At 48.3% G+C, this 12,920-nt stretch overlaps 1 protein-coding gene across 3 annotated transcripts in view; it reads left to right on the top strand.

Annotated features, from left to right (window-relative positions):
- The window catches only part of Nrap (nebulin related anchoring protein), a 75,906-nt gene that overhangs the window by 37,631 nt on the left and 25,355 nt on the right, over nt 1–12,920 (top strand). For 2 of the 3 annotated variants that reach the window (XM_032892265.1, XM_032892266.1), the window contains 8 exons: nt 739–843; nt 2,116–2,223; nt 4,362–4,673; nt 6,181–6,285; nt 9,326–9,424; nt 10,924–11,028; nt 11,761–11,868; nt 12,422–12,535. In XM_032892265.1, coding sequence (XP_032748156.1) covers nt 739–843; nt 2,116–2,223; nt 4,362–4,673; nt 6,181–6,285; nt 9,326–9,424; nt 10,924–11,028; nt 11,761–11,868; nt 12,422–12,535 — 1,056 coding nt within the window. The remainder of the gene's footprint in view (nt 1–738; nt 844–2,115; nt 2,224–4,361; nt 4,674–6,180; nt 6,286–9,325; nt 9,425–10,923; nt 11,029–11,760; nt 11,869–12,421; nt 12,536–12,920) is intronic. The other variant, XM_032892267.1, reaches the window with a different exon arrangement.

Consider the following 12,920-nt stretch of genomic DNA (forward strand, 5'->3'; position numbering starts at 1 on the left):
TTTATTTATTTATTTATTTATTTATTTATTTATTTATTTTTTGAGATGGGGATCTTACTCTGTAGCCCAGGCTGGCCTTGAACCCTCAGCAATCCTCCTGTTTCAGCTTTCCTAGTTCCGGGAATTCAGGCATGAGCCTGTTCTTTGCTTCAGTTGATTCACAATATTTTCAGTTACTGATGAGGTGCATGGTTGCAATCTGATACATGAGTCCAGTGCACAGGATCAAAACAGGATAATTAACATTTTCAGCTTTCGCTGTGACCTCCGGGTGTTAAGAGCCTTCACGTTCTTGGCATCTCTCTCCAGGATGTACAATTAATTGCTGGATTCCATGGCTACCCTACATGGTGTGTGTGTGTGTGTGTGTGTGTGTGTGTGTGTGTGTGTATGTGTGTGTGTGTGCATATACACAATATATGTATGTGTGTACACTCATATATGTATGTGCTATGTCCGTACATGTATATGTACTATGTAACAGAAGTACCTCTCAGCAGCTGTATTTTTGTGCATCCCCTTCTGGTGTCCTTGGCTCCTGCCCACTTTCTCACTGTCCTTTGTTACTTCTGTGAGGTCAGCTCTTTCAGTTTCCACAGATGAGTAGCACCATGTGGTCTGTGCCTGTGCCTGGCATGTGCATTGACTCCAATGTCCCTCATTCCATCTGTGTTGCCCCAATTGTGACGGACGGCCCACCCTGTTCCTTCCTCACCCCGACCCTCTTCTCTCTATCAGGTGGCCTACAAGGCAGGAAACGAGCAGTCCGTCCATCAGTACACCATCAGCAAAGACGAGCCCTTCTTCCTACGAGCCCGGGCCAATGCTGCTCAACTCAGCGAGGTATCACAAGGGGTGGGCACTGCGGGCTCCACTCCCCTGTGTCTCCGTGGTCACCTGGCCACCAAAGCCACCAGCTACACTGCAGTGTTTGGTTCAGCTGTAGTGTGTGTGGCCTGGTTCCTGACCAGTGCTTTGGGGAAGAGAAAGACAAACCTCCTAGCAATGGCTGGCAGGGTCTTGAGTTACTGACTAGACCATAGTGGGCAGAAGGGAGCTTAACCCAAGAGTCAGCCCTGAGTGGTAGGAGGAGGGAAACCCAGCTGTCGATTCCAAACCTTGGTTCTTAGTTTGACCGCTTGCCAGGGGTGTAACCATAAACCAGGTCTTTACTCTTGGATGTCCCTTAGTGAAACGAAACTAGTACCAGCTCTTCCTCCCTGGATTGGCAGGAGGGCTTCGGGAAGTGTGCGAGCATGATGTTCTTCAGGAGTGTGCATTATGGTGGCTCCCTGACGTGACAGTGTCCGTGGTTGATATCCGTCCTAGTACATCTGCTCTTGACTCTCTGTACACAAGTCTCCCAAGTCTCGGTCCTCCTGACCTGGGAACAGGCAGGAAGGAGAAACAGAAGATGGGGCAGAGGCTGAACTGATTTCCACTCTGAAAGGAAGGGAGGCCTTCCCGAAGAAAGGCCCTAAAACTTGGAGGCAGAGGTTGGGGGTGGAAGGGACAAAGGACGGCCCTAGGACTGGAGGCTGGAGAGGGATGGTTCAGGAGAGGGTCCTCTGAGTCTTGTGGCTGAGCCCTGCTCATGGCATGTGTAGATGAGGTCTGTGGCTGAGCCCTGTGGCTGAGTCCTGTGCTGTCCCACGGAATGTCGTAGCATCTGACATGTTTGTGAGACTTCTGTGATGTCCTGTGGGTATGTTTTTAAAGCAATGTGAGGTTTAATCCTTGCTTCTTGTGATGGAAGTCAGATATACCAGGAGGCCCTCAGGCAGGACAGAGACCTGGCTCTCAGGCTAGGGTTGATGTTATTGCTATTGCTCCTTAGAAAGGTTTTCACAGAGTCTAGAGCAGTGGTTCTCAACCTGTGGGTCAAGACCCCTTTGGGGAGTTCACAGGGGTTGTATATTAGATGTCCTATATATCAGATATTTACATTACAATTTGTAACAGTAGCAAAAATGCAGTCATGAAGTAGCATTGAAAATGATTTTATGGTTGGAGGAACTATGTTAAAGGGTTGTAGCATTAGGAAGGTTGAGAACCACTTGTTCTAGAATAACCCTCTCTCTTAAAGATATCCACGGCTCCCTTAAATCTCCCCAGACCCTGTACAAGAGCAGCTGGGAAAAGCAGAAGGCAAAAGGATTTGAGCTGAGACTTGACTCCCTGACATTCCTGACAGCCAAAGCCAAGAGAGACCTGGCTAGTGAGGTGAGTCCCTCAGGCCCTAGAGCCTGTCTGGGCAGGATCTTCGTCTCCCCAAATCTTGGGGGCTCTTATGGGGAATTGGGATCATGGCAAGTGCTTCACAGTGAGGTCATTGCTCCTGCAGTCAGGGCTGTCACCTCACACTCCGACTTTTGGGCAAGCCGAAACCTCAGTAGCAAGAGTCTTGCAACATCCATTCCTTCTTGGGAGACCGAGACACGGCCTGTTCATGGTTCAGAGAATACACTCATGGGTTAGACGGACTTGGGATCAAAGCCCTTCTCTGTCATGTATTGGTTCTGTGAGTTAAGCAGATGGCTAAACCTTTCCATATCTCAGTTACTGGCAGACTGGTAATTGCAAGATTATGAGGAGCTGAGGCAGAGCAATATGCACCTTCTGTCCCGTGCAATCCATTATGGCTTAGGTAGGCAGTAAGTGGGCCTGAGGGTAGAAAAGACCTGTGCTTGCTACCTTGAGAAAAAGTAATGTTTGAAAGACATACACAGACAGGATTGAAGGAAGGGGGTGAGATGGGGAAGAAGAGCAAGGGGGACTGACTATGGTAGCCCATTTCTGTAGTCTCAACATTCTAGAGGCAGAGACAGGAGGATGCAAGTTTAAGGTCTGCCTCACTATGGGAATCTGGGCTCAGCACCTGCTTGCTTCCAAAGACACAGCCAACAAAACCAGGCTAAACAACAAGTGCAAAACCCAACAAGAAGAACACAAAACACAAATAAAAATAAAACAAAATATACATACAGGGAGGGAAGGAAGGAGGAGGGAGGGAGGAAAGGAGGAGGGAGGAAGGAGGAGAGGGAGGAGGGAGGAGGGAGGGAAGAAAGGAGGAGGAGGGAGAAAGGAAAAGGAGGAGGAGGGAGAAAGGAAAAGGGAGTAGGGGGAGGAGAGAGAGAGAGAGAGAGAGAGAGAGAGAGAGAGAGAGAGAGAGAGAGAGAGAGAGAGAGACACAACTAACAACTTATCCAGTGGTTTGGTGGTATATACTCTGCCATACAACATGTTATAATGCAATGAGTGGGTGCATGAGTGCCCTTGGCTTATCCCTTGTCTGGCCCACAATAAACAGAGACGGTGTCAATGCTGTCGTTGGAAGATGAGCATAGAGTCTCCTCACAGAGCCAGAATGGCAGCGCTGAACACGGTGCCACCTGGCTGGACTCTGTGCTCTTCAAACCGTCCTCACAGCTCTCTCTTCTGGTTCAACGGCAGCTGCCCTTGGGGTGCTCTGTGCTGTTTTAGTTATACTGTTCTGTTATCCACAAAGATTCCAGGTCAGCTTTTGCGGGTGACAACAGGTTATTTAAAAAGAAATCAAATGTGGGGCTAGGCGATGGCTGGGAGGTGACAAGCATTTGCTGCTTTTCCAGAGGACTGGAGTTTGGGTCCATATCAGGTGCCTCACAACTGCCTGTAAGTCTAGCTCCAGGACGTCTGAAGTATTCCTCTGCACTCCCTTGGCACTTTATATATGTGCGTGCGTACACACACACACACACACACACACACACACACACACACACACACACACACCCCACAGGATCTTAAAATGCTGGCGACACACCTTTTCAGTCACGAGCCCTGGGAGGATTCAATTCCTAGCACCCTCGTGGCTGCTCACAAAACATCTCTAACTCCAGTTCCTGAGGACCTGATGCCCTCTTCTGGCTTCTTTGAGCACTGCATTCATATTTGCATAAATGTCCGTGCAGGCAAAACAGCCATAAATGTAAACAAAATAAATTAAGCCTTTAAAAGTACAGAGGATTAAAGAGCAGTCAAGTGAAGGACGTCTTGAGTTGGGAGGGTGGAGATGACGCCTCACAGAGGTGTGGCGCAGGTCTGTAATGACATCCAGCATTCTGTGGGGATTGATACTCCTTTTGTCAGTTTGAGGGGAAGCCCTTCTTTGGACTGATTGCGTTGTAACACCATATGGCAGAATTACGGCTGACTTGGAATCTTTACAGACAATAGAACATTGTAACTAAAACCCATCAGTTGCCCACTAATAGGGCTAATACCAGATCAATGGCTGTCGTTAACCTCGTGCCTGTGATTTGAAGCCTCCTGGCTTCTGAGGAGACTGAGCCATACCCCGCTCTGTGCTTCCCACCTAGGTGAAGTACAAGGAGAACTATGAAAGGTCCAGAGGGAAACTCATCGGGGCGAAGAGCGCACAGGGGGATTCGCAGATGAGCCACTCGCTGCAGATGTCTAAGCTACAGAGTGATCTGGAGTACAAGAAGGGCTTTGAAGATACCAGATCTCAGTACCACGTCTCCCTCGACATGATTCACCTCGCCCATGCTCGCCAGGCACAGCACTTAGCCACAGATGTAGGCTACAGGACGGCGTCGCACTGCTTCACGGCTCTGCCCACAGACATGAAGGTGGAGTGGGCCAAGAAGGCCTACGGTCTGCAGAGTGATGTAAGCTCACAGCCTCTGTCTGTATACACAGAACAGTGTGTATGAGGGTGTGTGTGTGTGTGAGGGTGTGTGTGTGCGTGTCTGTGTATGAGTGTGTAAATGTGTGTATGTGTGAGTGTGTGTGAGAATGTGTGTGTGAGTGTGTGTGTGTGTGAGTGTGAGTGAGTGTGTAAATGTGTGTGTGTGTGTGTGTGTGTGTGTGTGTGTGTGTGTGTGTGTGTGTGTGTGAGTGTGTGTGTGTGTGTGTGTCTGTGAGTCTGTATGTGTGAGTGAGAGTGTGTGTGTGTGTGTGTGCGTGTGTGTGTGAGTGTGTAAATGTATGTGTGGTATGTGTGTGTGTGTGTGTGTGTCTGTGTTGTATGGTGTGTGTGTGTGTGTGTGAATGTGTGAGTGTGTGTGAGAGTGTGTGTGAGTGTGTGTGTGTGTGTGTGTGAGAGATTGTGAGAGTGAATGTGAGAGTGTGTGTGAGTCTGAGTGTGAGTATGAGTGAGTGTGTGTGTGGAATGTGTGTGTGTGTGTGAGTGTGGTGTGTGTGTGTGTGTGTGTGTGTGTGTGTGTGTGTGTGGGTGGCGTGTGTGTGGGTGTGTGGTGTGTGTGTGTGTGTGAAAGTGCGTGTGAGCATGTGTGGTGTGTGTCTGTGAGTGTATGAGTGTGTGTGAATGTGTGTGTGTATGTGTGAGAAAGAGATAAAAAGAGAGTATGTGTGTGTGACAGAGTGCATGTGTGAGAGGAAAAAGTGTGTGTGTGAGTGTATGTGTGTGTATGTGTGTGTGTGTGTGAGAGAGAGAGAGATTGAGAGAGAGATGAGAGAGAGAGATTGAGAGAGAGAGATGAGAGAGAGAGAGAGAGAGAGAGAGAGAGAGAGAGAGAGAGAGAGAGAGAGAGAGAGAGAGAGAGAGAGAGAGAGAGAGGCGAGCAGAGGGGAGGAGGGGAGAATATCCCTGTATCCCTTCCTGGTATGTCTGTTTCAGGACAGATGATAGACTACTCTTAGAGAAAAGTGTCCACTTAAATAATTTTCATTAAAACTATTCATTCAGTCGCTAGTGAAGAAGTGAGACCTGTCCTCCCATGCCCCACAGTGCTGGGAGGAAAGATTTGATGCCATGAGGGTCTGTCCAATAGCTCCTGCTTGGTTCTGTTGTGAGCCATCGTTGTCTTCTCCCCCGCCTGTCGTTTTAAACAATGCTGGTGCAGACAACAAGGAGGATGCTTTTGCCCAGAGGGAAGACATGAGCCCCCAGTGAGGGCCCAGGTTGACTCAGCACCTTCTGCATGCCTAATGTTGGGTAGGGCCTAAAGCTGCCATCTGCAGGTAAACCTCTGAGTAAAGGGGGGTTAATTTGTATATTTGGGGGCCTTCCCCACGACTCCTCAGAAACAGGTAAGACAATGGCTTTGATTTGACTCAGCTGGCACCAGGGGCACATTGGGAACGCTATCAGCCCTTTAAATGGCTTTGCAGTGACAGCGGCCTGCCTCTCCCCCTTCCTTTTTCCTTTGTCAGAACCAATACAGGGCAGACATGAAGTGGATGAAAGGCACAGGCTGGGTGGCCACCGGGTCATTAAATGTGGAGCAGGCGAAGAAGGCAGGAGAACTCATTAGCGAGGTGAGATTCCCTGACGGCGCGCGTGATGGGGCTTGGTTGCATCAGGCATGCGGCATTTCTGTGTGAAATTAAAATAATTTCCACTCAAAAGGCAAAGCCACATGAAAAGGTCTCCAAACCCGGACTAGGGCTGGTAATTAGAGAGAACCCACACACCAAACATACACCAGTAGGGGCCCATAGAGCCCCGGCCAAAACAAAGTGGGTGACAAGTGAGATTATGTAAAATAATGACCACCAAAGGGGCTCGACTGCTCCCCGCCCCTCACCTTTCTAATGAAGCAGCCCGGGAGAGATGGCGTAAGATAGGTCTGCAGCAACGTGCGCATTTCTCCTCGGCCGCACCCGTATACACAGCGTGTGAATATCCACAGTGCTATCCAACACAGGGATCTAGCTGTTTCTTTCTCGTGGGAGGGACAAGTCCTTTCTATTGTCTCATGTTGTCAGGATGCAGCCACCCTAGTGGACCTGAAGGCGGGTCTGCTTATGAGAGCAGCCATTCTCCTGATCTCTGGGCAGTTTCCCTGAGCAGCAGTTTTAAAGACCACGAGGGTCAGGTTCTGCGTCTGTGCTGTTGACATATTGTCAGTTCTAGCATTTCTGGCCTCTAGGTGTCAGAAGCACTCTCTGTCCAGCAGTGGTAACCTGAAAGGTTGCAGATGTGGGCAGGCAGCAGATGCCCTCTAGGGGGCAGAACGGCTGCCGCACAGAGCGCCTCTGAGAACTGTGGTTTGAAGCTAGAACTCATTAGAGGCTTAGCACCACCAAACTCCCAAATTCAACCCCCCTTCGTGACTGTTGGGAAGGCCTGTGTCTAGAAGGCGAGTGAGCATTCTGTCGTCTTTAGAGTAGACTGATGTTTCTGGAACTTTCTGGACAGGGAGGAGCCCTAAGTTTGCATAGCCCTTGAAGGCTTGTTTCAAAGCACGTTTCTTATTGAATGCATAGTCTTATTGAATGGCAGCCATGCTGGTTTTGTAATGCTCTTGCCCGGTGTTGTAAGGATCTGCAGTGAAGTCTCCTTGCACATTAGATGAAACTGCTAAACGTGCCCTGTTACACACTGACCTGATTTTCAGAGACCTTCTTTGTTACTGAAGACTCAGAGAATCCTGAGACCTCAGTGGGGTCAATGTGGGTCTGTGGTTTTCTGTTTAATTCCAGAAAGAGCCTCTCAGCAGCATAAACATTCAAAACTATGGGAACAGCCTTTTACATTCAAGGATTAATCATACTGAACGCTTAGCATTGGGCCCTCTCATAAAGGAGAACCTTCATTCCCTACCTGCTCATTTTCAGTCTAGACTTCCAGATGGTTTCTGTATGTGTCTAAGTCTGCCTTCAAGGACTTTCAGGAGGATCACTTGCTCCATCGTGCTATTACTTTGTCATAAATACTTTCCTCATTTTGCAGACTTTCTCAAGAAATTTGCTTATGTTCTCAACATCTTTGCCTCAGACTAGTTATCTAACTTTTTATTAGGCAAGATGAATTTTAACAATTTCCCCCAACTACCTGACGTTTCTAGGTTCCTGTCAAATTGGGCTGATCATCTTTCAGAGAGAATGCTAGACACTGTGGAAAGAGCCACAAATGAATATGGACACGATCACAGACATATTTATGCAAATACCCATGGATATATGAATTCACAAACACACGCATGCACACATACATGTATACATTCATCCACACATGGAAACATACCTTCACACATACATGTACACACACATTCACATATATACACACACATACGTGAATACATTTGTTCACACATGTATACATCCATTCACACACGTGTGCACATACATTCACACACATGGACACACATACATGAATGCATTCACTCACACATGTACACATTCATCCACACATGCGTAATTGAATTCACACGTGCACACACATGTATGCATGTGTTCATCCACACATCCACAAATACATTTACAAATGCATTCACATATAAACACAGAAACAGATGCAAATGCACATGCACGCATGTGCGCATGTGAACACACACACGTCTGAGGTGTGACACAGGAGTCATTGCAACTCTTCTGCTTAGCCCCAGCTAGCAAATAATTTTAGCTTTGCTGATTGCATAGTTTCCATCACAGCTCACTGAAAATGTTTATGGAGAATATGTCAGGGAACGTTATAGTAAAGCTTCATTTGCAAAACACAGGTGGCCAGCTGGCTTTAGTTGCACCTGAGAGAGCCTAGTACAGTGTACACAAGCTCGAGCAGACACATGAGCAGGTGTTTATAGAATAATATGATCCCCGGGGGAAAATGCACTCCACCGTACCATTAAGACTATACTATTTCAGGCTCCGAAAAATGTGCTCTGGTTAAAAGGACATGGAGTGAATGTGACCATGATATCCAGAGTTCTTCAAACAGAGTCATGCAGTCCTCTGCCGGCAGTTTACGTGTTCTGTTGCTTTTGGTTTTGTTTAGTGCGCACGTTCCATGTCTTTCCAATGGGGTGAGCGTTCCTTTCGAGGGTACCAGGACCCCTTGCCCTTTGGTGATGTCTTTGAGAATTAGCACATATACTAAATAAAGCGTAGTCTACCCTGAACACGCCCTGCGTATTAAATGCAGGGTTTTGGCTGTAATAATGTCTGCTGGGTCCTTTTGGGGGGGGGGGGAGGAAAACAGAAACCTTCAATCGATAAATGTAACCAGGAATGCACTTTCTTGCCAAACTAAGACGTAAACACCTGCGACCCAGTATTTGAAGCCTCTCGAAGGGACGGCTTTTCCCCCCTGTAGTATTTTACTGGTGTAATCTAATTTCGAGATGTTGTCTTTGCACCAGGTAGTGGTACTTTAATGTTAATTGACACGAGGTTATTCTTAAATTGAGACAAATATTAACCTGGAGGCGCCTAACACATAAAGATGGGGGGAAGCAGAACAATAATTATGTTCGCAAATTCACTCTAATCTCAAGCAACCTGTGATTTTCCCTCTTTCAAACGGCATGAAAGAGCCTCGCAAAATTCACAGCTTTGATCTTTCCCTGCTCAACAGAAGAAGTACCGTCAGCATCCAGATGCTTTGAAGTTTACCAGTATTAAAGACACTCCGGAGATGGTCCAGGCCAGGATTAGTTATACCCAAGCAGTGGATGTAAGTGATAATGTACACTCGGAGAGTGTGCTCTCTTTCAGCGGTGTGATTGAAGCGGAGGGGATCTCCGGTCTGCTCCTTCTGTCGTCCCGAGGATGAAGGGACCCTTGTCTTTCATGAAGCTCCCCTTGGTGGGGTTCCTTCCTCATTAGGATGCAAACGGAGCGTTCCTGTACTCCCGTGCCAAGTGGGGCTCTGCATCCCCCTGCCGCCTTGGATGCTCTCCCTCCTCGCCTCTGCATAGCTTGCAGATTTGTGGCCACGAGGTCCCTTTCCACCCTCCTCCTTTTGTTCAAAAATGTTGTTTTCAGACCTGGAACTTGGAGTAAGATTCTGGCTAATTGGAGTGAGTCTCGGGCCTCTTTGGGATCCAAGGGCAGACATTAACACCGTGTTCTCATTTCCCTAGACTTTCAAAGATGATTTGAGGCTGATTTGTGGATTTGAGCCAACTTACCGTATTCTGCATATTACTAGAAACCAAGATTTGACCCATGCTCAGTTCACTAGAGATTAAATAGAACATTGAGGTCTTATAAAAACTCCCGTGAGCACAGGAATTAATGGGCTGCTACTACGGAGCAAAGTCCGCAGATCCGTGTGTAAGGCAGGCTTGGCTTTGAAATATCTTAAAATAGTCAATGTCTGACACATAAAAATATTTACAAACCGTGGGATCCAGCTTTCAAAATTCTCTGTATGGCTTTATAAGAAATTCTGGTTGTGTCTTTGTCTACAGGCACCCCCAAAGGGCCTGTGTACTGTTCAGGCCGTGAGATGGCACCCTTCCCAGGTTCTTGGGCTTAGGAACCGATTTCTTGTTTGCCTGCTCATCAGAATCAAATTGAATTCTTGACAAACATAGTTGAACTAGAATTTCTTGAGGAGGAAAAACGCTCGCTGTGTCCTTACCCTAACCAACTCTAGGGGGCACTGCTGTGATATGCAGAACCCTGGACATGTCCGATAGGCACTGGGACGGAAACACATAATTCTGAAAGTTTCTTTGGTGGCTGTGCCAGCTCTATGTGCCACCAAGCAAACTTGCAAGCTGCTTGAAGCTCCCCGTGAGGTCTTGGTAAAGAAAACTCAAATTTGGAAGGAGAATATGTATTAGGTCAGGAATCCTAAAGGTGGGGACAGAAGGAAGGTTTAGGTGGGCTTGTGACATCCCCTGCAGAATGTCATCCCCTGCATGCCTTCTGGGTCCCCAGTCCCTATTGCATAGCCTGGAGAATAGCCAGATGAGTCAAGGGCGGCCAGACCTCATTTTCTCCAGTTGACGCTTGTCCCAGCGGAACTTAAGTGAAACCTTGGTGGTGGGGAAGGTTTCCGCCTGTCATGGAATTTAGAGCTGACGAGAGAGTGATATGAATTTCATTGTGTCAGCTGTGAGAGGTCTGGGTGGAGGCAGGGTGCCTCCGTCAGCTCTCTATGATGACATACGGCTGCCCAGGGACAGCTCTGGGTGTAATGCAAAGACCTCTCTACACCCGCAGAGACTGTACAGGGAGCAAGGAGAGAACTTAAAGCACCATTACACGCAGACTGTAGACTTGCCCGAGGTCCTGCTGGCCAAGCTGAACGCCATGAACATCAGCGAGGTGAAACTGCTGGAGGGGATACTGGGTCAGAGGTGGGAAGACAGGGTGTCTTCATGGGCATCATGGTGCCCCGTGCTGGTGCCATGGTAGGATACTGGGTTCAGAAACAGGAGGGGATGGAGTGCCTTCATGGGCTTTATGAATTGGGGTTTATGCTTGCTAGGAACAAGGGGATCCACACTTATGTTTGCACTGGGCTCTGTAATGATTTAGTGGCCTGTGTAAGACACAAGCTCGCTAGGGAGAAGGAGACAGGAAAAGTATCTCCCTTAGTATCAAGGCCTCCACGTAAAGGAGCTGAAACACAGACATGTCTTAATAAAGCTAGATGCAGCTGGTGTTGGTGCCAAGGTGTAGTTTCTCTGAGAGCCCCTCTCTAGTTGTCCCTGGTCTTCCGCAGTGACATCTGGTTGTTCTCCACCTTGTGTAATGATCTCTAGAAGAACAGCCTTGCCTTGTGCCTCCTTACTGAGCTTGATACTCAGTAAGCTCTAGCTAGGTCTGCGGGATGCAAGCCCTTGATCCGACCCCACCCTCTCTATTGCTTCACCAGTCAAGGGTGGATGGGAGGCAGGAGCCCACTCTAGGATATAATCCATTCTAAGCAACAGTGATCTCTAACCCCAGATGGGGCTGTGGGTGGGAAAGGGAGACCTACTGAGTGAGATCCCTGAGGGGGTGGGGGAAGCAGAACGTAGGAGACTATCAGACCTGTGCCTTTCTCCTTACCAGACTCGCTATAAGGAGTCTTGGAGCCGGCTTCGAGACGGCGGGTATAAGCTGAGGCTGGATGCCCTTCCGTTCCAGGCAGCAAAGGCGTCCAGTGAAGTTATAAGTGACGTGAGCATCCAGTTCTGTGGCAACATTTATTCCAAACCTCTTTCGGTTCTTTTGCCTCTAACTCTTGCCTTCTTTTGCCTGTGGATTTCATATCCTCTCCTGTCCAAACTGACTGCGTTAGGGCAATCAGATAACAATCAGTGAGAAAGAGTGTACCCTACACACACACACACACACACACATACAAATTCCCTAGTCCGGGGCACAAAGCCCAGTGCCGGACTGTAAATACAGAACCTGGGCAGATGAAATGCACCTTCCACCAAGAGTTTTCATAAAGCCAGCCTGTGAGGAACCCACTAACGACGCCCGCACGGTCTCCCAGCCCTGGCTGCCCAAGTGCTAACGCTTCTGCCATTTCAAATTGGAGCCCTTTAGTCATTGGGAGTCTTGCATATGAAAGAATAGACTTTTCTGACGACTCCTACGCTCTCCCTTTTAACTCTCCCAGTTACTGTCAAAAGAACAAAACATGTTCGCCCAATACCCACCTCTTCCATTCTGTGTCCCTTGTCCCCGAGCTGTTACTCTCTCCCGCTCTCTCTCCCTTTAGTACAAATACAAAGAAGCATTTGAGAGAATGAAAGGGCAGCTGCTCGGCTCCCGGAGCTTGGAAGATGACCTCAGCCTTGCACATTCAGTACACGCGACCTCACTGCAGAGTGATGTAAGTAGGAGGAGAGGCGGGAGCTGGGCCCACCTGACGCTGCTCCTGGAACAGCTAGCCTAGGTCTCCCAGCCTCTGGGGAGTGGGTGATGCGATCGCTCCTGATTTGCAGGGTAGACTCATGAAATCTCCTTCAGGGTTTTAGCTTCTCCCTTAGAATGTGCTCGGATTTGTGGGCTTCCTAGGTCCCTTGTGGACTGGGCATTCTTAGATTCGGATCTAGGTGGTCTGTGAAGTGGGTTTGGCCTGCAGAGATACTTAGGCCACGGAGTGAATGACCACAAGTGTTTAGAAACGGAAAAGGATTTGTAGGAAAGTTCTAGAATGCTTGTTAGATGCTAGACTAGATTCCTGGAGGCTGTAGCCAGTTGAAGTTGCTCAGTAA

Source organism: Rattus rattus, chromosome 2 (assembly GCF_011064425.1).
Source record: "Rattus rattus isolate New Zealand chromosome 2, Rrattus_CSIRO_v1, whole genome shotgun sequence".
NCBI classification, from domain to species: domain Eukaryota; kingdom Metazoa; phylum Chordata; class Mammalia; order Rodentia; family Muridae; genus Rattus; species Rattus rattus.